Source organism: Zootoca vivipara, chromosome 7 (assembly GCF_963506605.1).
Source record: "Zootoca vivipara chromosome 7, rZooViv1.1, whole genome shotgun sequence".
NCBI classification, from domain to species: Eukaryota; Metazoa; Chordata; class Lepidosauria; order Squamata; family Lacertidae; genus Zootoca; species Zootoca vivipara.
The window spans coordinates 50,726,700-50,753,028 of NC_083282.1; the positions used below are offsets into that span (position 1 = coordinate 50,726,700).

General features: G+C 47.0%; 1 protein-coding gene across 1 annotated transcript in view; it reads left to right on the plus strand.

The window, feature by feature from the left end:
- ITPR3 (inositol 1,4,5-trisphosphate receptor type 3) overlaps positions 1-26,329 on the plus strand; it is a 116,814-nt gene that overhangs the window by 68,220 nt on the left and 22,265 nt on the right. The window contains exons 17-40 of the mRNA XM_035124051.2: positions 1,956-2,075; positions 5,552-5,734; positions 6,416-6,667; positions 7,562-7,706; positions 8,053-8,200; positions 8,939-9,135; positions 9,319-9,448; positions 10,273-10,330; positions 10,561-10,726; positions 11,182-11,346; positions 11,842-11,910; positions 12,202-12,327; positions 12,622-12,744; positions 13,713-13,913; positions 15,538-15,789; positions 18,204-18,329; positions 19,606-19,731; positions 20,840-20,960; positions 21,272-21,456; positions 21,903-22,051; positions 22,574-22,682; positions 23,516-23,606; positions 24,326-24,495; positions 25,971-26,145. Of these exons, the coding sequence (XP_034979942.2) occupies positions 1,956-2,075; positions 5,552-5,734; positions 6,416-6,667; positions 7,562-7,706; positions 8,053-8,200; positions 8,939-9,135; positions 9,319-9,448; positions 10,273-10,330; positions 10,561-10,726; positions 11,182-11,346; positions 11,842-11,910; positions 12,202-12,327; positions 12,622-12,744; positions 13,713-13,913; positions 15,538-15,789; positions 18,204-18,329; positions 19,606-19,731; positions 20,840-20,960; positions 21,272-21,456; positions 21,903-22,051; positions 22,574-22,682; positions 23,516-23,606; positions 24,326-24,495; positions 25,971-26,145 (3,587 nt within the window). The remainder of the gene's footprint in view (positions 1-1,955; positions 2,076-5,551; positions 5,735-6,415; positions 6,668-7,561; positions 7,707-8,052; positions 8,201-8,938; positions 9,136-9,318; positions 9,449-10,272; positions 10,331-10,560; positions 10,727-11,181; positions 11,347-11,841; positions 11,911-12,201; positions 12,328-12,621; positions 12,745-13,712; positions 13,914-15,537; positions 15,790-18,203; positions 18,330-19,605; positions 19,732-20,839; positions 20,961-21,271; positions 21,457-21,902; positions 22,052-22,573; positions 22,683-23,515; positions 23,607-24,325; positions 24,496-25,970; positions 26,146-26,329) is intronic.

A 26,329-nucleotide genomic window follows, 5' to 3' on the forward strand; every position in this document is an offset into this window, starting at 1 on the left:
TTTTACTTTTTCCTTCCATGTGGTGCCTTCCATGGCAGCTGTATGTTGTGGCAATGCCTCTTGCATGCTTGGATGGAGGCTGGAGAGTTGGGCGTGGGTATACCGTGTTTCTCCTAAAATAAGACACGTCTTATATTTATTTTTCTTTTAAAAAAATACATCGCGGCTTATTTTCGGGGGATGTCTTATTGTTACGTATGGTACGGGGCTTTCTTGCACCGCCCGCTGAGCCTGCTGCTGGGTCCCAGGGCTTCATGCGGCACGGCTGTGGCTGCTGCCGGCTCCTGCCGGGTCCTGCAGCATTGCGCGCCGCCCACTGCTGGGTCCTGGGGCTTCACGCAGCGCGGCGCGGCTGAGGCTGCTGCTGCTGGCTCCTGCGGCTTCGCGCGCCGCCCGCTGCCGGGTCCCTGGGCTTCACGCGGCGCGGCGTGGCTGGGGCTCCTGCTGGCTCCTGCCGGGTGCTGCGGCTTCGTGTGCCGCCCGCTGAGCCCACTGCCGGGTCCCTGGGCTTCACGCGGCGCGGCTGGGACTGCTGCCGGCTCCTGCCGAGTCCCGCGTGAAGCCGCAGGACCCGGCAGCGGGCGGCGCGCGAAGCCGCAGGAGCCGGCAGGAGCCGGCAGCAGCCCCAGCCGCGCCGCGCCGCGTGAAGCCCAGGGACCTGGCAGCGGGCGGCGCGCGAAGCCGCAGGACCCGGCAGGAGCCAGCAGCCTCAGCCTCAGCCGCGCCGCGCGAAGCCCCAGGACCCGCTGCTGGGTCCCTGGGCTTCACGCAGTGCAGCGCGGCGCGGCTGGGGCTGCTGCCGGCTCCTGCCGGCTCCTGCCGCTTCGCGCGCCGCCCGCTGCCGGGTCCTGGGGCCCGTTCAGCCGGAGCTCCGCGCGTCGCTGTGCTGGGGCTCCCGCTGTGCTGGGGCTCGGCGCAGCGCGCGCTGCTGCGTTTGCCGGCTCGCTCTGGGTCGTCCCGCTGGCTCCCCCAACACGTCTTATTTTGGGGGGATGTCTTACATTTTTTGGCCTTCAAAAGATCGTGCCATGGCTTATTTTAGAGGCACGTCTTATTTTAGGAGAAACACGGTATGTGAGAACCTCTGAAGGTTGCCGTCCAAAGGGTCTCACACCTTTTGTTCCCCTTTTGGCCCCCCATTGCCTCTGCCCCTGCCATCACTGCCCTGTGGGCCCCTGGAAAGTTTTCCCCAAGCGAACGTGGCTGAAAAAGGTTCCCTTCTCCTGCTTTATGTGAACTCTACCCTTTTGTCAGTGTGGAAAAACCACAAGCCGGTCACTCTGCTAGGTTTGTTTGACTAAAGGGAACTGAAGTGCTGTGGATATAGTGGGGTTGGCAGCGGATTGCTGGAGGGTAGCTGTGTTAGTCATGTAGGTGGAGGAGTTGAAGGCACTGGCAGTAAACGCACAGGAAAACTGTTCAAAAGGATGGTCTGAATCAGACAAGGTGGGGGGGAAACTTACACAGCGAGTGTTGATAGCTGAGATAACAGATGCACTGGGTTGTCCTTAAATATACAGTGGTACCTCTACTTACGAATTTAATGCGTTCCGGACGCACATTTGTAAGTCGAAAAAAATTGTAAGTCGGATCCCATAGGAATGCATTGGGAGAAAAAAATTGTAAGTACAGTAGAAGCAACCCTATCTAAAAATTCGTAAGTAGAAAAAATCCTATCTAAACTTCATCCAAGATGGCGGACGGAGCTCCATTCATAAGTAGAAACATTCGTAAGTAGAGGTACCACTGTATACCCATTTCTATGATGTTAAGAATGACGTTCTTAAAAAAAAAAAGCTTGATGTTTGATTGCTATGTGTCAATGTGGGATCATGAAGAGGATTGATTTCCTGCCCGTAATCCAGCCAAAAGCAGCTCAGATACACCTGGGCGGAAGGTAGTCCTTCTAGGTTGTTTGGAAGATGATATGATAAAACCTCTCCTATGTCTCCTAGGTTTTTAGACTATCTGTCAGATTTGTGTGTGTCGAACCATGTGGCCATTCCTGTCACTCAGGAACTGATCTGCAAGTGTGTGCTGGACCCCAAGAACACTGACATCCTGATCCAAACTGAGTGAGTATCTAGAGTGCCCTGTTCCTTTGAACACTGGAGTTGCCTTAGTCTTCCGCTTAGAAATTACCTTCTCTGGAAAGGGTAACTTTCAGCCCATATCAGTTAAAATTGGGAAGAGCACCCCATATAAATAAATAAAAAATGAGTATCTTGGGTCAATGAGTAAAACAAGTTAATGAAGAAGGTATTGAGAAGAGTTCTAATCTTTGATCTTACTATATACTTGATTTTATATTTGTATGCTGCTTTTCCAACAACAAAGGGAGCTTCCAGGAAACCTGTTTATTGAGCATTTATGCTGATTCGTTTGCAGGGAGGTTAGATGATGTGGCATCCAAGGAAGTTTCATCCCACACTTTTAAGTGCATTTCCCCATCACTTTCCTTATTTCAAAAAGTCTGATCCTTTGAGGAAGTGGCTTTTTTGCCCAATTAACTTTGACTCTGCAGCCTGAATTTGCCAGATGTAATTGAATCCTATCTGAAAATCGCAACAGTGCCCTAAGTTGAGCTCCGAGTGGCTGCCAACAGTAACAAATACACACAGCAATAACAGATAAAAACAACACTTCATCAGTCTAATGATATAAACAAACACAAGAGCATTTCAATAAGCAAAATCCAGCAATTCATTAAAAAAAGGACACAGTTCAATACAAACCCGTAATAATTCAGAAACAGTTCATTTCGGCAAATTCCAACTGTAGGTTAACTCAAGTCTGAGGGTTGCCTTCCAAAACATTTCTCTGTACTGTGAGTAGACGATCAACTAAGTTCAGTTTCTTCCAGATTTAGTTATTTCTCCAGCATGAGTGAGGAGAATTACAGACAAATGGTGCTGATTATGGAGAAAGCATTATATTATAGCCTCCCTGAAGGAGTCAGTGTATCCTGAAGATTAAATTACTACATCGTAATGTGGCCATTATTGGAGCCTCGTTCTGTAGTCGGAAAGCAAATTAGAAAAATAATGGACAGATTAATAGAAAAAACAGAAAGAGGGAGAGACAGGGGGTGGTAAGGCTATCATTGTCTGCCAGCTGCAGTGCCAGTTACTGGAAATCACAAGTGGGGAAAACACTGTCAAAGTCATCAAGTTTGCCACTGTGAGAACAGGATGCTGGACTATAGAGATCAGGGGTCGGCAAACTAAGGCCTGGAGGCCGGATCCGGCCCAATTGCCTTCAGGATCCAACCCGCGAAGGGTCTCTGGATCGGCGTGGCGATTCTGTCCATTCATTTTTTCCCCTGTGCCTCCATTTTTCCCTGCGCCATTCCCCCCCCCACACCGCGACACCTCCTCCCTCCCTCCTCCTGGCTTCACCCCACCCTGTGTAGAGGAGGAAAGGGGCTGGGCTGAGCTGGCTGAGCGCCATTTCTTGCAGCGCCTCTCTGGAGCCAGCCACCCCTTTCACACCCCTCGTCCCTCCGCCGCCACCAGCCTCTGCCACTCTCAAGGGCAGGCACAGGTAAGCGGTGTCCTTTTATTTTAAATTAAAATGCATCTGTGGGCGTGTGTAGTCTGGTTCGCCACAAGGTCTGAGGCACGGTGAACCGGCCCCCTGCCAAAAAAGTTTGCTGACCCCTGATACAGATCATTGGCCTGTAGCAGCAGACTCTTCGTATGTTCTTATGGGTGGAGAGGAGTCCCTTACCAGCTTTGAACTGGCCTAGGGGTTACCGTGTTTCCCCCTTTTTAATACGTAGTCATAAAGTAAGCCATGGCAGGGTTTTTAAGCATTTGAGAACTATTAGACATACCCCGAAAATAAGCCATACTTCCGCGTGCCCCAGCCAGCTAGCGGGACCCAGCACGCCGGCCGCGACAGGAGGAGGAAGCCTGCCGGGTCGGGTCGGCGCCTGTAAGCGGTGGCGGCTGCTGCAGCGCCGATAAAGTGTGCAGCAGTGCCGCACGGAGCACGAGCGGCAGGAGGAAAGAGAGAGAGAGGCTTGTTGCTTGCGGCCGTAATAGGGGACAGCAGCTTGGAGCAGCCCGTTAACGGGAACAGCTGCTGCTGCTGCGGCAGTTCGCTGGGCGAAGAGGGGGGAATTCCATTGCCGAGGCTGAGCCCGGGAAAACGTGTGGAAGGACGGCAGCGTGCGCGCGTGGCTGCTGACGAGGCCAGTGCGCGCCAAAGCGGGAAGCTGCAGCGAGGGCTGCCGAAGCGGGAGGAGGAGACAGCGGCCACAGCAGCAGCAGCGCGGAGGAACAGGGAAGCTCTGTTTCCCTCTGGCATTTGTGTTCGGGAACTGGTGGCTGCAGCGCTGAGCGCGCTGAGCGCCCTGCCGGGCCGGGTGGAGTGCCTAAGCCAGCGGCCTCCCCCTGGCCCGGCCAAGGAGGCCTGCCTCCCCGCCGCCCAGAACTGGCGGATGCAGCGTGGAGCGCGCCAAGTGCTCCACAGCGCCAAGCACTTGGAGCGCCCTGTCGGTCCGGGTGGAACGCCTGAGCCAGCGGCCTCCGCCTGGCCCTGCCAAGGAAGTCTGCCTGCCTCCCCCCGCCCGGAACTGGCGGCAGCAGCTTGGAGCGTTGGAAAAGACTCCTGGATGAAGCCCTCTCTCCAGGCAGAAGAGAAGCTGGGGGTTTGTGAGTTGACCCCAGGGCAGAAGAATCGTGGGCAGCGTGGAGGGATGCAGAATGAAGTCGGGCAGAGCAGCGTCAATTGCACCTGCTTGCTGGTTTGCTTTGCCCTCTTCTGCTTTGCACTAAGCAGCAAAGGGCTTGAAAATGGGGACTAGTTAAAGGAAGTTTATTTTTTGCACAGCAGGTTGCTCTTACACTCACATGAGCAGAGCCAGTAAAAATAAGTTGGCAATCCTGCTGTTGCAATGTAGTCTAACAATATGTTTTGAGTTGTACTTTTGCAAGGTACAAGTAGGGTTACCATTTTTCCTCCTTTTTCTTCTTGATTACTCCCCAGGACCACCATTTATGAGATAATTTTATTTCCGTTCCTAGTCCCAAGTACAAGATAGATGCTTGTGACATCCATTTTGAAGTATGGTAACTGATACTGTGTTTTTATACATGAGTACAAAATTATCTCCTAAATTCTGCTTCATTTCTTTGCCATGAGAAGTTTTGGAAACTCTGCAACTGGCTTCCCTTTAGAATGGTTTGCTGGGCTGATCATTGCACAGGATCCAACACAAAACTCAATTGTCTACCTAAAGACAACTGAGAAATCATACAGACAGATGTGCTCAAAATACTTGGTCAACTGGAGTGTCTGGTTCCTCAATAATAAAACATACCATAATAAAAACCATACTGGTAATAAAAAAATAAGACACCCCACCAAAAATAAGACACCCTGTGTTTTTTTGAGAGAAAAAAGTTATAAGACGGTGTCTTAAAAAGGGGGAAACACGGTAAATGGCATTCAGCAGGTTCCTTTTTTCCTCTTTGTTGCCGCTCTGCCTGTAAAGTGGGGGAAACAATCTTATGGGTTGGTTCAGTGTCCCATTCTGCTTTTCCAGGTTGAGACCTGTGAAGGAGATGTCCCAGACTCATGAGTACTTGAGTATTGAATTTTCTGAGGAAGAGGTGTGGCTGACTTGGAGTGACCGAAACAACGATAACCATGAAAAGAGCATCCGGCAGCTCGCCCAGGAAGCACGAGCAGGCAATGCCCACGATGAGAACGTCCTGAGCTACTATAGGTATCAAGCGGGTCTCCATTGGTATTGTTTCTGCCTGGGCCTCAACCCATCCTTTTCCTCTTTAGCAATTATTGCCTGTTACCCTAAGTAGCAATCCTAAAACAGTCCTCTTAGCAGGTTGTTATTTAAACAGAACTTCAGTCACTCTGTTGTGATAATGGTACCTGTAGGCATAATTTGATTTCCCCTCTGTTGGCTGCATCATGTTGTAGTGTTAATCTTTTAGTGGGGTGGGGTAGTAGCAGTGCTTTTTTTCCCCTGGGGGTACGCAGGGGTACGCATATCCCTAAACATTTTGTCAATCTTTGTACTTTTGTCCATTTACTGTATTTATTTTTCCTGATTTGAACTATAAAATGGTTATTTTCTTGAGTCAAAATAAGAGTGCCCCTAAACATTTTTTAAAGAAAAAAAGCTGTTTATAATACTGCAGGATGATCACTTTTAGTAAATGTTGCTGTTTTATTCTTTTGATGTTTGTTTCAAGCTTTTTGCATTTGTAAGTCTTTTTGTTAAACAAGAACAACTGAACTGACAGGGAACTGCCTTGGAAAAGTCTTCGACTTTACTAATTATTAATTTGCTCTCTTTTTTTTTAACCTTCCGCACATGCTCATACTTATGTGACTTTTCTCTTTTCGCTCTTTGTCTCCTCTCCATCCCTGCTTTTGCCCTTTACAGATACCAGCTGAAGTTGTTTGCCCGCATGTGCATGGATAGGCAATACTTGGCCATTAAGGAAATATCCAAGCAACTGGGTGTGGAGCTCATCTTCCTCTGCATGGCAGATGAAATGTTGCCCTTTGACCTCCGGGCTTCCTTCTGTCATCTCATGCTGCATGTACATGTGGATAGGGATCCGCAGGAGAAGGTGATGCCCGTGAAGTTTGCACGTCTGTGGACTGAGATTCCTACAGCCATCACCATCAAAGAGTAAGGAATACCTGGAGGACAAGGGAATGCATGTATGAGGGGGGACCATAGCAACTAGGACAGTGGTCTTCAACATTAGATCTCTGGTGTTGATGGACTGCAACTCCCACCATCCCTAACCATTGGTTAAGCTGACAGGGGATGATGGGATTTGTAGTCCAGCAATATCTGGAAACCAAGATTGATTAACTCTAATCAAGAAGGTTCTAGGTCCATATCCCATCCTCTTCACTGGTCACAGTAATAATAATAATAGTAATAATTGTTTATTTATACCCTGCCCATCTGGCGGTATGGACAATATGGATGGCCCAGGTAGAATAACCTTCTAGGAAGTGTGTGTGCATGCCCAAATGATGTCATAAATGCAGCCACCATGTTGATTGCAGGTAACTCACAACTTATTTAACATATGCACCCTCAGCTTTACATGCTTTGCTGAATAATAATAATAATAATAATTTTTAAAATGATGCAAAAATGGTGTACATAGGGGGAAATAAGAAATGGTTTGAAAATGGTGTGCATGGTAAAAAAAGAGGGTGGGAGAGCAGGAAAAAATGGCCAGCAACCTTTGTGAGAATGTTTGGGTGTGGAAGAGGCAGTTGGAGAGAGTGCTCAAAGGAGGCCAGAGAGACTTGAGGGGTTTGCAGCAATTTTTAAAATGGGTTTTTAAATGGTTTTCTGGGTGTTTTTTTTTAAAAAAATGGTTTTCTAGTGGGGGGCAGTTCTGGATTAATGCAGGTTTGCTTATATGTGCAATGGCCAGGAACTCAACCTCCCTGTAAATTACCTGTAATTCAATGTATTCAGAAAGTCTAGAGTTTATCTGTGCTGGAGATTAGGTACCTCATTCATTCATTCATTCATTCATTCGTTCAATCTCCTTTTCAGCTATGATGCCAATGTGAATAGCTCAAGGGATGACAAAAAGAATAAGTTTGCCAGCACCATGGAATTTGTGGAGGACTATCTCAACAATGTCGTCAGTGAGGCAGTGCCCTTTGCTAATGAGGAGAAGAACAAGCTCACTTTTGAGGTCAGTTAATAGCAGCTTCAAAAACGTATAATCCATCTTCCCCGATGCTGCAAACTCAATTCAGATTTGGGCTCTGGTGGCTGTTTTTAACAAAAGTAAAAGGCACTGGGAGATCTGGTCCATAAGGTCTTTCATGTCACGTGTAACTTCGCCCCAAGACTGAGGAAGAACTAGTTCTCACTACTGCCACTATCAGGTCAGATTAGGAAAGTAAGTTGCCAATGGATGGCTTCAGACACCACCAGCTCTTACTGACCTCATTGGTAGTTTGGGGCATTTTTCAAGAGCGATTTCATCTCCACTAGTTTGGTAAAACCTCTCTCTCTCTCTTTCTTTCTTTTCTCAGGTTGTCAGTCTTGCCCACAATCTCATCTACTTTGGCTTCTATAGCTTTAGTGAGCTGCTGCGCTTGACACGAACTCTTCTTGGCATCATAGACTGTGTCCAAAACCCTCAGCTGATGATGCAGGCCATGTACAATGATGATATGACTGGTACGTCTAGTGAGTCTTCATCTTATTGAGCTAAGGGCAAATGCCATCATTTAAATTAAAAATAGCACCTATTTTTAAATGCTGCAGTCTAATAAAGCACTGCAAGGGTATGGTGTTAGATAGGGGTTGTTTGTCTTAGGTAGGACAGACACTTGGTTCTCAGATGTGGCTAAACTTCAACTCACATCATCCCTGACCATTGCCTATGCTGCCTTGGGCTGGAGGGAGTTGGCGGTCCTACAACATCTGAAGGGCCACAGATTCCCCATCTCTGTTTTACGAATTACGGAAGAAGCATAATTCATTCCGTGAACCTTGATTGACCAGAAATGGTTAAAGGAAAACCCCACAATTCACCTTACACATTTCTTTTTATTTGGTTTGATTCACTTAATGGATATGACCATGACTCGCTCTTCGTGGCCGGGGCGTAATTTGGCAAGGATCATATAATGACCTTAACAGAATATTCATACACTGGACGACAATTCAGAAGAAATAAAGATGTCGACAGAATAATGAGGGGAAATAACTTGAAATTAGCACAGAAATAAAAATGTGCTCTGCTTACCCGCCAAGGACTCAGACCAGATATTTTTCAGTTTCAACTGTCCTTTGGTTTGAGTGCGGAGGTGCGTTTTCTGCTGATCTCCAGCCAAAGCTCAGCAAATAGCCATTGCAAGATGTCTATGTAAGTAGGACCAGCTTTGGCCATGATTTTTGTGGTTGCTCTTCCAGGGAAAAATGTCCGGAGGTCCATCCATGGTGTTGGCCAGATGATGTCGACTATGGTGCTGAGCAGGAAGCAGTCCATCTTTGGTCCCTCGAATATGAATGCCGTGGTAGTTCCTGAACCTGCTGATAGGGGAAGGAGCATAGAAAATGAAAACATTGTGGTGATGGAAACGAAGCTGAAAATTCTAGAGATTTTGCAGGTTAGGGCAAGTCTGAAGTTCCTGAGACCTTGTGACCATGTGAAACCAGTAGTTGCTCATGATGGACCTTTTCTTAACACTGACTTGGGGCTTAAGAAGGGAAAGTGATGATGAAAGGTTGGAAAGGTGTGCAAATTGGATTGATTGATTGATTATCTCTCCGTACTCTCTGTTCTTCCTCAGTTCATCCTGAATGTACGCCTGGATTACAGGATCTCCTATTTGCTCTCTGTCTTCAAGAAAGAATTTGTAGAGGTCTATCCCATGCAGGACAGCGGAGCGGATGGAACAGCTCCAGCCTTTGACTCTACAAGTAATCTCCTACACCTCCCTTGTCTTTTCTCCCTACTTGAACTGTGTCATGGAATCCTTTCTAACTTCATAGTGCCTTAATAGACAGAACAAAAGCAGGCAGGTGTTAGACTTTTACCTGCAGATCAATGAAACCTGTAACACTGCAGATGGGGTTGGATTACAACACCCATCATGCATTACCATTGATCATGCTGACTGTGATTGATAAGAATCCAGCAACATCTGGAGAGCTACAGATTCCCCATCTGCATTCTAAACAGGAAAGCAATGGTGGGGAACTATTATTATTAGTATTATTATGAGCCATTTAGGGTGAATCATGCCCATCTTTCCCAAGCCTGGGTGCACTCCTGATTTTCCATTTGCAAGCCTATCTTGCATTTGGTGCTTTTTGAAATCAAGCCACAGCTGCAAATATCTCCCTTTGCATGGCAACAGAAAGGGACATCAGATTTTAAAAGTCTCAGAATCAAGCTGCAGTTGTGAAGGAGGAATCCCTATTCTTCCTCTGCAGCTTGAGGTTTTCTGGACCTAATGAAGAAATGTCTGACCTTACAGGATGCATCTGATGTCATATGAAATCAGATGATTGAAAGGTGGGCCACCTGCCTGTCAAAAGTGGTCCATGGAGTGTTGGCCACTTTTGGATCCTTCCAAAAATCAACTTTGAGACAGAGATGGATGACAGGGTCAGATATGTGGAGCTGTTCAGATTATTTGTTTTCCCTTCCTTTCTTATTTACATTCCCCATTACCATCTCTGAGTTGTCTCCTAATGGTGCACAGCATTGCTCACTTCCTATGCATTTCCTTTTCCTGCAGCTGCAGCAATGAACCTGGACCGGATAGGCGAGCAGGCTGAAGCCATGTTTGGGGTTGGGTAAGTTCTTGTCACTTCCAGCTCTTCTATTAGTGCTCCCAATTGCCTTTTTCAAAGAGCATCTCTTTCTTCGGAGCCAAAAGTGTAGGCATAGGAGATAATCAGTAGGAGCTACCATAAAAACAATTTTTTTAGATAATGCAACACATCTGGGATTATTGCATGCAAATCATTCTTGAAACTCCAAAACCAGTGTTGGATATGATGTCCTTTTTTCAACTTGGCGGCAGGAAAACAAGCAGCATGTTAGAAGTCGATGATGAAGGAGGCCGGATGTTCCTTCGGGTGCTGATCCATTTGACCATGCACGACTACCCCCCACTTGTCTCAGGTTCCCTTCAGCTCCTCTTCAAACATTTCAGCCAGAGGCAGGAGGTTCTGCACACCTTTAAGCAGGTAACTCTCTGTGCCATGTGACTTCTGCCAGCCAGCAGGTCCTCTACATCTGCTTCCTTTCTGTGTTGTCTTACAATTCTTCCTCGATGGAACTGGCCACTTGGCTGGCGTGTTCTGCTTTATCTATGCCTCCCCTGTTGCTTCACTTTGTTTGGACCTAGCTGTGAAGGGAACAAGCATTGCCTTGGTACTGTGTGCATCAGGTGGCCCTTGATCCACTAAGGTTCCCATCCGTCTGAGATCAGTGTGGGGCCAGTGTGTGCCTCCACACATTCTTTGTTACACACAAATTTCATGATTAGGGGCATCGTAGCTATCTGAGGAACCCATGAACAAACTGAGAGAGATACATGTCTCTCATGCTATCTTTTAACAGAGCTAGGCAGTCGTCCTGGTCCTTTTTTTTTTGACAGCCAGCAGCATCAGCAGATGTTCTTCACGGTATCTCAATGCAGGTTCAGCTGCTGATCTCGGCTCAGGATGTTGAGAACTACAAAGTGATCAAGTCAGAGCTGGATAAACTACGCATGATGGTGGAGAAGTCTGAGCTCTGGGTGGAAAAGAAGGGCAGCTCCAAGGGAGAAGACGGACAAGAAGGAGAAAAAAAGGAGAAGAAAGAGGTAGAAAGAGGAGCGGCTCTGGGGCAGGGAGGGAGCACCTCTGCATTGCTGGTTCAAAGTCTGGGTGTGCTTTGAATGATGAATGAATGAGAATCGAAAGCCTGGGTTGAGAACGTTCCACATGTTATTTCAGCAGTAACATTTGCTTTGCCACTGAGTGATCCCTCGACAGGGAGCTTTTGCTAATCCTGGATCTCTTGTGAGTATCTATGACAAAAAGGGGATGGGAAAAGGAGAGCAATCGATTAGGAATGGGTGTGTGTGTGTGTGTGTGAAATGACGACACAAGGTAGTCACTTTGAATCAGGTTTGGCTTCGTTTATTACACTATAGCATAATGTGTACCTAAAAGATTAGCTTGTGTACAATATAGGCTAGCCTGGTTTTTGACTGCTATGAAGGGAGAGTAGGCTTCACAGAAAACAAGGGGTGGATTTCTTCTTCATTAGCTGCTGCAAGGATGCCTGAATAGTTTTATTTATTTCCTCTCCCCAGCGACCCACAGATGAGGAGCCTGGGACCCCTGGAGAAAAAAGCAGTGAGAACTACCAGCTGGTTAAAGGGGTAAGCATTTGCACCTGACATTCCTTCTCGGGAAGTTGTGAGGAAAGAGGGGAGAACCTTGCCGTGAGCTTGTTGGAGGAAGCTTGTGATGGCAATTAATCCATACAGACACAGTATGCCTTGGGCTAAGCAGCATCCCTCGATTCTGCAGTGGCATGTGAGGGCACCTCTCATTTTGCTTCTCTAGAATCAGGGGTAAGATTGCTAGTTGCTTTCTACCACTAATTCATCTCCTGTTGGGTGGTGGTTTTTAAAATTTTTTTTGTTTTGTTTCAACTTGTTTTCCTTCAGATTCTAGAGCGGCTTAATAAAATGTGTGGTGTCGGTGAGCAGATGCGAAAGAAGCAGCAGCGCTTGCTGAAGAATATGGATGCCCACAAAGTGATGCTGGACCTCCTACAGATCCCCTATGAGAAGGTGAGGAGGAGGAGGAGATGAACGAGTGGCAGTCGTGATTAGGAGAGCAGAACAACGTGCTGGGCTGCTGGAGTTCTCATGGGGATAACGCTGTTCTAAATCTGTGGGGTTGTCAGTGGTGCCTTCACTGGGATAGAGTGGGGTGTGGCGAGAAGGGGGGAGCTCCAGGCTGGTGGTGTTGGTGTCCCACACAGGTGTGCCCTGATCTTGATGCCACCTCACCCCACTTCGTCATGGTCTGCTCGAATTAAGGGACATTAAAGACTTTACCTATGTTTTATTCTCCGTGAACAGGGTGACACAAAGATGTTGGAGATCCTGAAGTTGACCCACCAGTTCCTGCAGAAGTTTTGTGCTGGCAACCAAGAAAACCAGGCCCTGCTCCATAAGCAGCTCAGCTTGTTCCTCACCACTGGGGTAAGAGAAGAAGGAGCAAGTGAAATAAAAGGGGGCGGGGGGGAGAAACCTAAGAAATGTTGTGTGCAGGCAGCATGCAAGATATAAATTCTCGTAGATCTCCTGTTTCTGTTCAGATTCAGCCAGTAAAGAATTTACAACAGAGGCTTGTAGTTTCACTGCCCCACACTTGAGTTGTGAGGCCACCTCTCCATGGAGCCCAAACTGTCCCACTCTAATCTCACAGGGTTGCTGTGAGGATACAGTTAAAAAGCCCTGTCTAGGCCTTTCCTAAAAGCTTTGGGTGAAAAATTGGATATTTTTTATTTTATGCTTTTTCTTTAGTCCAAGGAGCTCAAGGTGGGCTACATGGTTCTCTACCCCTCCCGTTTTTAACCCTGTGAGGTAAGTTAGCCTGAGGCTGTCACTGTCCTAATGTCCCTCAGAAGGCTTAATGGGGATATGAGCCTCGGTCTTCCCAGTCCTAATCTGACACTGAGCAGACAGAAGAAAGAAATAGACTGGAAGATAGGTACAATATGTTATAAGAAAGTACTAGAAAATACAGTAAGAATAAGGTATGAATGTAAGTGCATTCAATATTGTAACTGTTAAGTGCATCGGGAATTGACGGGAAGTCTGATCTGATTCAGGGTTTGTTTTCTTTTTATCTCAATATATTGTACTTTAAATAGGTATTTATTTAATTTAATTTTTATTCCTTTTTTACTATTACTATTATTTACTTATTATATGTGATTTAATTTATGGGAAGATAAAATAGTGGATGCATCCTTAGAGTAAAAGTTTGTATATGTCTTAAAGAGTACGTATGGATTTAAGTGGATAAATAAAGAAATGATACACTAAAAGAAAAAAAAAATAGACTGGAAGATGTTCCAAGAAGCCAACGATCAAGGCCAGATACAGGTATGAGCTACACCTGCTGAGCCTCCCGAGGCCTCACTTTTCCTTCTTCTTTCCGCCAGCTTCTGGAAGCAGAGACCATGCAGCACATCTTCCTGAACAACTACCAGCTGTGTTCCGAGATCAACGAGACGGTGCTGCAGCACTTCATCCACTGCCTGGCCACCCACGGACGCCACGTCCAGTACCTGGACTTCCTGCACACCATCATCAAGGCTGAGGGCAAGTACATCAAGAAGTGCCAGGACATGATCATGACTGAGGTGAGGCTCCATCTCTCTCTCTCTCTCCCTCTCCCCCCCCTCTCTGGCTGAGCAAAAAGAGGGAGGAGGTGAGGTACAGATCATGACACGAGGAGCTGATGGGAAGTCCTGGTCTAGCAGTAAGGAAATTGGGCTTTAAAGCTGGAAGGGTAAATCAGGCAGCCTCAAGTGTAGGCTTCCTTCAGGCTTTAGCTGAATCGCCTGCCCGCAGTTCTCCCGTAATTAGAGGGGGAAAGCGTCAAGCTGCATGTTTCTGGCTGGGTTAATGGAGTGCCAGGCCTGTGACACATGCAGTTGCAATCTCATAGAAGGAAAAAAAACCTGATTTTGCTTGGGGGGGGGGGAGAATCGCCATTTTCTGGTAGGAAGGTAATAACAACAACATCATCAGCATCTGTAACAATGCACAGGCCTGAATAGCTGCTGTCTGACTATAATGGCTTGTAAAAAAAGAAGTAAGCAAGGCGCTGTGGCGACCAGCATCAATGCCAGTATCAGCCTTGGGGGGGTTGCATGCTTGCTAGTGCAGCCCAAGTGCTGATGCAGGGACTGTCTGTAGCTGCTGCCATCACCTGCCGCTTTCTGGGTGATCATTTGGGGGCCCAGGAGCTTGAGCTCCACCTCTAGCTGTAGTGCTGCCCCTACATCTCAAGCACTGAGATGTATATGGCTTGATCCCTGTCAGGGGGACTCTCTACAGGGAGCCTCCCCCCATCATCCTGACCAGCACCTCGCCCAGCGACAGCGCTAGCAGCGGGTCAGGGGGAAGCGGAATGGAGGAGGGAAGGCTCAGCGAGGCATCAGAGCCCTGGCAACGCTCTGGGGAACAGGCGGTGCAGGGAGGGCTCAGCAAGGCTTCAGAGCCCCTGCACCACTCTGACCAACAAGTGGAGGAGGGACGGCTCAGGGAGACATCGGAGCCCAGGCACTGCCCTAACTGGCCAGGGGAAGAAGGGGCGCATGCCCAAACACAGGGCGAAAGGGGCGGCGTTTTGGGGTGCCCAGGTTATTATGCTGGCCCCAAAGCCGACGGGCGCCATTGCCGGGTTCTGAGAGTGACTAGGAGGTCATGTTTTCTGCTATCTCTGCACTGTAAATAGTATGCACAATAAAGCCTTTAAAGACACAACGGACTGGAGCATCTTTACTCGGGAGTAGCCGCAACAACTCCCTGACAATCCCTATTGAGCTTTCCAGCTTGGGCTTCATTCTTCAGACTGGTGGTGAAATTATACGAGAGAGAAAAACAGAACACTTAGTCTATAAGCAATGGGGAAGAGGGACTTTCCCAACCAGGAGATGCCGTCACAGTGACTGCTGTGCTGTAAAAATGCCATCCTCTCATTGTATCTCAGGTCCTTAGAATTATATTCTCCTTTGGATGAGGCATTCCTCTTTAGCTCTACCACAGCCTGTATACAGCTAGTCAGGGGTGCAGTGGCGATGGAGAGGGGCTGAGAAGTGACTATTTCTTTGCAGAGGTTTGCCAACCTTTTGGAGCAGGGATGGGGAGCCAGTGTTCAAGGGCGGTGGGAGTTGAAGTCTTGCAACACCTAGAGAACCACAGATTAGCCACTCTCGTTTCTGGGCTGTGTTGCTTAGCCTCCTTGTCCTGTTTCCACAGCTGACCAATGCTGGGGATGACGTGGTGGTGTTTTACAATGATAAGGCCTCCCTAGCCAACATGTTGGAGATGATGACAGCAGCCCGGGACGGAGTAGAGGAGAACAGCCCCCTTATGTACCACATCTCTCTGGTGGATCTGCTGGCAGCCTGTGCTGAAGGCAAAAACGTCTACACCGAAATCAAGTGCACCTCTCTCCTCCCCTTGGAGGACGTGGTGCGAGTGGTGACTCACGAAGACTGCATCACGGAGGTGAGGGCTGGATCCGGGCAGCTGCTTGAGGTGCAGGCACTCAAAGGCTGTGGCTTTGCGGTTGTTGCTGGTTTCCAGGTTTCTGCCCTTCTAGGGAGAGTCACGATTCTAAACGAAGGGAAATCTGCTTTTCAAATGCATGTGAGATGGTTATTCCCCAGTGTGATGTGGTGGGTAGTGTCAGACACGAACCATTCCCTGCTCAGCCATGATACCCACTGGGCGACCTTATAGCCAGTCACTGTAAGAATAAGCAGCATCCTTCTGGATCAGGCCAGGGGTCCATAAAACCAGCCGCTTGCTTCCTACTGGCCTGCCAGTTGCCTCTGGGGAGCCAGCAAGCAGAGCATGAAGGCAATATTTGTCTCTTGCTATTGGTCTCCAGCTGGCATAATCCAGCTTACCATAATCAAGGACAAAAGTGGTAAGGACCTAACAGAAGCAGAAGACATCAAGAAGAGGTGGCAAGAATACACAGAGGAATTATACCAGAAAGACATGGAGGTTTCGTACACCTCAGGTAGTGTGGTTGCTGACCTTGAGCCAGACATCTTGGAGAGTGAAGTCAAATGGGCCTTAGAAAGCACTGCTAATAACAAGGCCAGTGGAAGTGATGATATTCCAGCTGAACTATTTAAAATTTTAAAAGATGATGCTGTTAAGGTGCTACACCCAATATGCCAGCAAGTTTGGAAAACTCAGCAATGGCCAGAGGATTGGAGAAGATCAGTCTACATCCCAATTCCAAAGAAGGGCAGTGCCAAAGAATGCTCCAACTACCGCACAATTGCGCTCATTTCACACGCTAGTAAGGTTATGCTTAAAATTCTACAAGGCAGGCTTAGGCAGTATGTGGACCGAGAACTCCCAGAAGTGCAAGCTGGATTTCAAAAGGGCAGAGGAACCAGAGACCAAATAGCAAACATGCGCTGGATTATGGAGAAAGCTAGAGAGTTCCAGAAAAACGTCTACTTCTGCTTCATTGACTATGCAAAAGCCTTTGACTGTGTCGACCACAGCAAACTATGGCAAGTTCTTAAAGAAATGGGAGTGCCTAATCACCTCATCTGTCTCCTGAGAAATCTCTATGTGGGACAAGAAGCTACAGTTAGAACTGGATATGGAACAACTGAGTGGTTCAAAATTGGGAAAGGAGTACGACAAGGTTGTATATTGTCTCCCTGCTTATTTAACTTATATGCAGAATTCATCATGCGAAAGGCTGGACTAGATGAATCCCAAGCCGGAATTAAGATTGCCGGAAGAAATATCAACAACCTCAGATATGCAGATGACACAACCTTGATGGCAGAAAGCGAGGAGGAATTAAAGAACCTTTTAATGAGGGTGAAAGAGGAGAGCGCAAATTATGGTCTGAAGCTCAACATCAAAAAAACCAAGATCATGGCCACTGGTCCCATCACCTCCTGGCAAATAGAAGGGGAAGAAATGGAGGCAGTGAGAGATTTTACCTTCTTGGGCTCCTTGATCACTGCAGATGGTGACAGCAGTCACGAAATTAAAAGACGCCTGCTTCTTGGGAGAAAAGCAATGACAAACCTAGACAGCATCATAAAAAGCAGAGACATCACCTTGCCGACAAAGGTCCGTATAGTTAAAGCTATGGTTTTCCCAGTAGTGATGTATGGAAGTGAGAGCTGGACCATAAAGAAGGCTGATCGCCGAAGAATTGATGCTTTTGAATTATGGTGCTGGAGGAGACTCTTGAGAGTCCCATGGACTGCTAGAAGATCAAACCTATCCATTCTTAAAGAAATCAGCCCTGAGTGCTCCCTGGAAGGACAGATCGTGAAGCTGAGGCTCCAATACTTTGGCCACCTCATGAGAAGAGAAGAATCCTTGGAAAAGACCCTGATGTTGGGAAAGATTGAGGGCACTAGGAGAAGGGGACGTCAGAGGACAAGATGGTTGGACAGTGTTCTCGAAGCTACCAACATGAGTTTGACCAAACTGCGGGAGGCAGTGGAAGACAGGAGTGCCTGGCGTGCTATGGTCCATGGGGTCACGAAGAGTCGGACACGACTAAACGACTAAACAACAACAACAACAATTGGTCTCCAGCAACTGCTACGCAGTGGCATAATTCCTCTGGAAGCTTCATTTGGCCATTAGGAAGTCTTCATCATGGAGTTGTAAGAATGCATCTTTGGCACCTGTTGCTCTTTGCAGCAGAGTGTTTAGATGCTGAAGTAGCCCCCTCCCTTGGCTCAAATCCCCCTTTTCCGTTTTCTTGTACAGATGTGGGTGGGGGTTCAGGGAAGCATTTGGGGGCACCAATATAAACAAACATGCTCCTATGAAGTCCAAAGGGATGAGTGTGGAGGTTTCTTGCGTTGCCTCTTCTCATTCTGCACCAGGCAGGAGCGTCTGACCCATCCCTTCTTCTCTTCCAGGTGAAGATTGCTTACGTCAACTTTGTCAACCACTGCTACGTGGACACAGAGGTGGAGATGAAGGAGATCTACACCAGCAACCACATCTGGACGCTGTTTGAGAACTTCACTCTTGACATGGCCAGGGCAAGTGCTGGTACCTAAATAGTGTTGCTGGGATAATGGGAGGAGGGAGAGAGGTTCCCACTGCCCTTTGTGATGGGACTCCAGGAAAAGGAAGTCCCTTTGCTCATAGCATAAGCCTGACGCTTCGCTGGCGGCAGTTATATGAACAGCTAGTTAGCTGAAGAATTGGCGGAAGGAGGAAGTGTCACACAACACCTCATCCATCTGTAGAATTCATTGCTGAAGGTGCTTTGTTGGCCATTAGCAAAAACAGCTATTTTATTAAAACCAAAAAAAATATGATGGGATTTAGTGACCACATGTGACAGATGGGTCTATTAGTGGTGCTTAGCCATAATGAAAAGGCAAGGTGGCATTAATGTAGGAATGAACAGAAAGAACCTCGGAGGGGCACTAAATATAATTTATGGAGCCCAATGTGGTTTTGATTACAGTTTTCATTTGGGGCGCTGTAAAACAAAACAATGCTCTGTATTTTCTATGTGCTCAGCTGCAAACGGATTAGCTGTAATAGCCAGCATGACTTCAGAGTTTGAAGACAGTAAACCTCTGGCTACCAAATGCCGGTGGCTGTCAGGAGGGAATAGATATCCCCGATATGCCCTGCTTCTGAACTTCCCTTTGGCTTGTGGCCAGCTGGAAGGTTGAATGCTGAGCTAGCTCTTCATTACTGTTCAGTGTGCTGGAGCGGGTATGCCGTCCTCCGAGCAGGACGCTGTTTTATTGTCCTTGTGTTTTGTGTGACGAGAAATTGCTTCCTCAAATTATACTGTGCCATTATGACTGTAGGCAATGCACATTTGTTCCTGCTTGGCAGTATGCCCCAAGGCTAGGAACTCCCATGCCAGGGCCTACTATTACAGAATACTGGTAATTCATGGTAGAGGCAAACTCTGCCCAGTTCCCTGGCTTTGGGGTTAGGGGAGGAGATGCCAGACTTTTGTCTCACAGATGCCACCTGGAGTCATCTAACTCTGGAAATATTATATCCATGCTCTGTTTTCTGGTCCTATGAGCTATAATCCACTGCCTCAACAGTTCTGGTGGAATGGTGGCACTAAAAGCATGAGCTGAGGAGTCTTAAACTGAGAACTTGTCTCAGTCACAAACTCATTAGGTGGCCTGAAGGAGGCCACTCAGCCACATCCTCTTATCAGCAATGGGGAGGATAATAATATCGACCTACCTTATAGGGTTGTAGTTACGATTGCTAAGATAATGTTGAAGGAGTGCTTTGAAAAGTGAAGTACTGTTTTTTTCATCTCCATCTCCACAGGTGTGCAAGAAGCGTGAGAAGCGCCTGTCGGATCCCTCTTTGGAGAAGTATGTCCTCACTGTGGTGCTGGACACAATCCATGCTTTCTTCAGCTCTCCTTTCTCTGAGAACAGCACCTCACTACAGGTACAAATGGGTCGCTTCAGGTTCTCAAATCTCTTCCAGCGTAGGACCATAATTGTGAACTGGGAAGGATGTCACTGGTCCCAGTACTTCTAAGGACCAAGGTTTGCAGTATAATTCTGTGTCTGCATAGGCCAGCTGTAGCATGCCTTTCCCTTCTCTTCTGAGGGACAGATACATTCATAAGGCGAATGCTACTTTGTTGGCTAAAAAGGTATTTGAGAAGCTCAGTGTGCCCCGGTGAAGCAGAAGTAGAATATTCTCCATAGCTAAAAATTAGGTTTCAGTTTGCACACTTTATATTATCATTCTTTCTTTCATTCCCACTTGAATCAGGATAGCAATCAGCAATTGAGTGGATCCTCAACTCAAATTTAGAATCGAAAAACAAAACCACTGTAAGAGGTTGATTTGATAAGCTGCTGTTCTTAGGGTAACTAGATGAGACAGCGGGAGATCCATGATTGGGTACCTTGCTTTGTTTTTTTTAAAATGTAAATACAGCTGGTGGGAGGGGAGCAAAATCAGATCAGGTCTGTGGAGGGTCAGTAGTTGCGCCCACCCTGTGGAATACCCTTCCATCAGATGTCAAGGAAATAAACAGCTACCTGACTTTTAGAAGACAGCCCTGTTTAGGGAAGTTTTTACTGTTTGATGTTTTACCTTGTTTTTAATATTCTGTTGGGAGCCACCTAGAGTGGGGTATAAATAATAATAATAATAATAATAATAATAATAATAATAATAATAATAATTAATACCCTTTTCGCCTGCACCCTTTCCCTAATCCAATTGCCCCTCCCCCGCTTTCTGCTGCTAGCTTTGTGGGAAAAATATACTTTTTATCTTTCCCTCTGTGAGTTAAACTGCTACTTTGCAATTTTGATTTGGGAAAATGGTAGGAGGGGAAAGGGTTAACCCTTTACCACAACCCCGATCTTGTTCAGGCCTCCCCAGCTGCTGTTACATTCTTTTAAAAACTCCAGGATCTATGGATCACCCATAGTCTAATCTCATGGTCCCCTTGTCTCATTGTATCCAAACAGAAGCTGATACAGCAGTGTAAGCAATGTGCTGAAAGTGCCCCTTAAATGCCTCACCTCTCTTGCAGACCCACCAGACTATTGTGGTGCAGCTCCTCCAGTCTACCATGCGGCTCTTGGAGTGTCCTTGGCTGCAGCAGCAACACAAGGGCTCAGTGGAAGCTTGCATCCGCACGCTGGCTATGGTTGGTAAGGAACTGTCTTGGGCTGAGTGAGTCAGGGGGACTGTCTGGGCTTTGTCCCCTGAGGTCAACATGAGGAAAGCAGACCTACATCCTTCAGTGGTCTGATTTGGATGGACTACAGATCTTCTCTCCCTGCAGTTATTTAGGCACCTGAGATTTTGCATGGCTGAAATTCCTACCAGAGGTGGCCAACTGTGGTCTCCAACATGGGGTCTACTAGTTCTTGGCATGGGTGATCTGCCAGAACCAGGGCTGTGGGTTCCCTGGGTGTACCTTGGAGCGCCTTCCTTGTTTGTAAGCCTTCTCTCCTTTCAGCCAAGAGCCGCTCCATTGCGTTACCCATGGACCTTGATGCCCACGTCAGCTCCCTGCTGAACAGCGCCTCCATCAGCAATGCACAGAGGAATGCCGCCAGCTACAAGACAGCCTCACGCACTTTCCCCCGGGTCTTGGCAACAACCAACCAGTGGGACTATAAAAACATCATTGAGAAGCTGCAGGTAGGGACTGGGAAGAGGTCTTGTTCGGAAGGTATCCACGGTGTGCTTCTCCTCAAGGAAGGGCTTCTCTTCTGTCAGAAATAAAAATCTGTACGCCACTCTGAGGAAACTCCCAATTCTGTGTGCCCAAACGTTGTCAGCCTTTCTGAAGCCTGCATAAATGGCAGCTCTGATCTGTCGTATACTTGATATCCTACTCTATGTGATGGGCCAATGGCCGTAATAAATATCATTCATTCATTCATTTGACGATATCCTACTCTCTGGCTGTGCCCGCACATTTTCAGGTTTATCTTTGCAGGCTTCAGAACTAGAAACTTGCATCTTCCTTTTTCTACGAAAGCCAAGATATTCAGGATCCTGAATTCTGCACTCAGTAACAAATGTCACGCTGCTGTAGCATAATCTCATCTAGCTTTTGCCCTGACGACACTGTGCTTTTCCAGGACATCATCAATTCTTTGGAGGAGCGCTTGAAGCCCTTGGTAGAAGCTGAACTTTCAGTCCTGGTGGACGTCTTGCACCGCCCAGAACTGCTTTTCATGGAAGGCACGGAGGCCTACCAGCGTTGCGAAAGTGGCGGTTTCCTTTGCAAGTAAGTGGGTCTTGGAAGACAGATTCTGGAGAGGGATCTGGGACAGGGTGGTGGTGACATGGAGGTTAGGGTAGCACACGAGTGGGGCTTTTACCGGTATGCTCACATGCGGTGAGAAGGTAAATGGCGTTTCCGTGCACTCTGGTTTCCATCACGGTGTTCCGTTGCGCCAGAAACAGTTTAGTCATGCTGGCCACATGAGCCAGGAAAGCTGTCTGTGGACAAACGGCGGCTCTCTCAGCCTGAAAGCGAGACGAGTGCCGCAACCCCAGAGTCGCCTTTGACTGGACTTAACCGCCCAGGAGTCCTTTAACTTTTTTTTTACTTTTTACTCCTGGAAGGAGAAGATAAAAAGTGCTGGCATGAAAGAATTAAAGGCTTTGGGGCCTGGGTGGCAAGACTGATGTGGCCTGTGGACTTGTCCAGTTAGGAACAGGGTCCTTGGGATTTTGTAACATTCCTTGTGGGTGTGGGTGTGCATACTGGTAGTGGAAATGAGAGGAATTCTTCTTGTGTTGCTAGATTGGTCCAGCACACCAAAGACCTGATGGAAAGTGAGGAGAAGCTTTGCATTAAGGTGCTGAGGACCCTGCAGCAGATGCTGATGAAGAGGAACAAATACGGAGAGAGGGTGAGTGGCTGAGGAGGTTTGGGCTCACATATAAGGTACCTCCACAGCAAACTCACTTTTTCACTTTTTCAGTCTGTTTTCTCTGGTAGGCTCTCTGGGTAAAGAGCCAGGCCTGTTTTACCGCTTTCTGAGAGGATCCCCCTTCTTGGCATTGCATCTCTCTGCCCTTTCACAGAGTTTAACTCATTCACTGAGAGCCTGAATGAAATGGGTCATTAATATTAAAGACTTAGGAGGAGTTCTGCTGGCTCAGACCAAAGGTCTGTCTATGTAGTCCAGCATCTTGTTCCTTACAGTGGTCAGCTTTCTTCCATACTTACCTACTGGAACCTTTGGATCCTCTTTGGAGGCCCTGCTCCAGGTGCCTCCACTAAATGAAGTGATGGAGTAATTCTCAGGGAGAGGGCCTTTTTTGGTAGTGGCACCACTGTTATGGATCAGCTTTTCAAATGAGATTGCCTGGCATCATCTTTGTTAACTTTTGAGTGCCAGGTGGATACCTTTCTATTTACCTAAGCCTCCTAAACAAGTTATGTAGTTTGGGCCTCTCAGTTTTTTAATCCATGTTTTTTAATCTTGGAGGGTGTTATTTGTTCTGTTTATTTAAAATATTTGTTTAATTTTGACTTTGTGCTTTTATGCTTTATATTCCTTCCTTCCTTCCTTCCTTCCTTCCTTCCTTCCTTCCTTCCTTCCTTCCTTCCTTCCTTCCTTCCTTCCTTCCTTCCTTTTTTTTTACTGTAAACCACCCAGAGAACTTTGTGTTATGGTTTGAAATACAAAAGATAATGATGATCATGATGAGCAGTTCCTCCCACTTCTTTCCCATGCAGGGCAACACATTGAGGAAAATGCTTTTGTCTAATTATCTGCAAACTAAGAGGTCTGGCTCCAAAGGGGAGATTGTTGACCCTTCTGGAACTGGTAAGCGGTCTGCAGTTCTGGCTTTCATCTTCCTCATTCTTGTGTCATTTTCTCCCCATCCCTTCTCTGGATCCCTTAAATTCATCTTCTGCCACTCAGGTGTGCAGGACACAGATATAGGATGGGCTTTTCAAATGTTCTTGAAGGTGCACATGTTGGTTGCATCCAGCTTTCTGTGAGCCCAGACTCCTGGTCCATCTAGCTCAGGGTTTCCTGGTGCAGACTAGCAGTGGCCCTCTCATGGTGTCAGCGCTGCCATGGCTTGGATCTGGTACTTTCTATGTGCAGGAGATGTGCTCTGTCACTGAGCCTTGGACCTTACCTTCTGCTCTTCAAAGCTATCACTGTGAACCAGGGGGCTCTTTATTATCCCTGGCCAAGCAGAGAGGAAACTGATGGATAGAGGAGCCAAGGTAGCAAAGACTATTTGCAAATACAAATTATTCACCATCACCAGCTACTTAAGCTGATATGTAGCCCTTAATACAGTTTAATCGCATCAGTGGTTTTTGCATCTTTTTCTGCTTGATTGGGCCAAAGTCACATAAACCGCCCAAGGGTAGTAATTAAATGGAGCACCGTATTTTTCCATGTCTGAGGGTGACACATTAACTATTGGATTAGCCTTCCTCTCTGTATTAGTTAGGTTATGATTTTTAAGCTGTTCGGCCACCTCCATCCCGCTCTTCCCCTAATGTTTTTTTTTTTTTTGCCTACAGGCCAAGATCAGGATTGGTCAGTCATTGCTGCCATTCAGTGCCGGCTGGACAGAGAAGGGGCCACCAAGCTGGTGTCTGATCTCATCATGAACACCAAGAATGAGAAGATTTTTCAGGAAAGCATCCGCCTGGCCATACGGCTGTTGGACGGGGGCAACACAGAGATACAGGTTTGTGTCTGCAACGGCTTCCACTTAAGTTCAGAAAACTACCCAAGTGCTCACTTTTTGCCTTGTGTAAATTCGGTTTAACTTCTAATGCCATATTGTGACTGTGGGGTACATAGGCAGGGACAGAGCTACCAAATTTGACTGTCCCATGGTATAATGTGATCCTGTGGCAACGACTTTGGGTGCCCCAGCAAGCGAGCACAAAACATGTTTGGTGGAATTAACCCTTTAAAAATATTACATCTGTTGGTTGACTATATAATTGGAAGAAGGAAGTTGTAAGACATCTAGCCAGATTTCTTTAAAATCATACCCTTGAGATGCCTAACTGTAGTACAGTGGTACCTCTACTTATGGATGCGATCTGTTCCGGGGTGCTGTTTGCACCCCAAAAAGTCCATAAGGAGAGTGTCACTACTGTGTGTGCGCGAAGCCTGCAGATCACTTCTGTGCATGTGCTTGCGGGAACCCGAAAGTAAACACTTTGCCGCGTTCGTAACCTAAAAGTTACGTAACTAGAGGTATGACTGTAATAGATTTTCTTAAACAACTTTTGCTCCCTCTACTGGGCATCTTTAAAATAGCACGTTGTGACAACATTTGACTTTACCTTTATTTTAGAAACCTGATCTGGGCATAACTAACTTTGAAATGCACATATCCAACTTTGTTCTAATTTAAGCTTTCCTAAAAGTTTTTAAAAAGCCAATGGGAGTATAATTTTCCTCCACTATACAGTACAGTGGTACCTTGGGTTACAGATGCTTCAGCTTACAGACACTTCAGGTTACAAACTCCGCTAACCCAGAAATAGTACCTCGGGTTAAGAACTTTGCTTCAGGATGAGAACAGAAATCACTCAGTGGCGGCAGCGGGAGGCCCCATTAGCTAAAGTGGTACCTCAGGTTAAGAACAGTTTCAGGTTAAGAACAGACCTCCAGAACGAATTAAGTTCTTAACGCAAGGTACCACTGTATCATGAATCATAAATCTTGTAAGATTTTAACTTCCCTACCTCTGGGGGAAATTGTTGATGAAGCATGATGTCGTATTATAAATCTGATGGTGCAGACCAAACCACGGACTTCCTCTGCTGGGTATCCTTCCTTTCATTGTGGCCATTACTTTTTTCCTTCTTGATACAATCTGGAAAATGTTAATTTAGTGTGAGTCTGGCTTGTGGAGATCTGCAGGATAGGAATTTTGTGTTGTGACCATCAGATCCCAATTGTAATATGACACCTGAGCTGCCTGTCAGAAGACCTTGTGATTGCTAAAGGTAATCCAGATGGCCTTGGAAGAAATGGTCGGTCCTAGCAGGATAAGAAATTAACAGGAGCCCCGCTGGATCAGGCCAAAGACCCATTAATCCAACACCCTGCTCTTTTGCAACCATTTCCCAAATGCTTATGGGAAGCCTGCAAGGAGGACTGTGTGTCTAACCGCTGTCCCTGTTCCCCCCACCCTTTCTGAAGAAATCATTCTATAACTTGATGACGGGTGACAAGAAGTCAGAAAAGTTCTTTAAAGTGCTGCATGACCGGATGAAGAAAGCTCAGCAGGAAGTCAAGTCTACAGTGACTGTGAACATGAGTGATATTGGCAACAAACCTCGTGAGGACAAAGACTCCCCGGACCATACCAGCAAAGGTACGTGGAAAGTAGGGATTTTTTTTCTGGGCTCACCAGAGCTTGCCTAGGAGAGCAACCAATGCTCTTGGCGAGAATCACTGAAAATGGCTCAGCCACATCTCTCTCAACCCTTGGATTCCCAAATGAAGAATCGTAACTCCCTCTTGAAGAATGTGGGGTCTGTGACTTGTGGGTCACATGT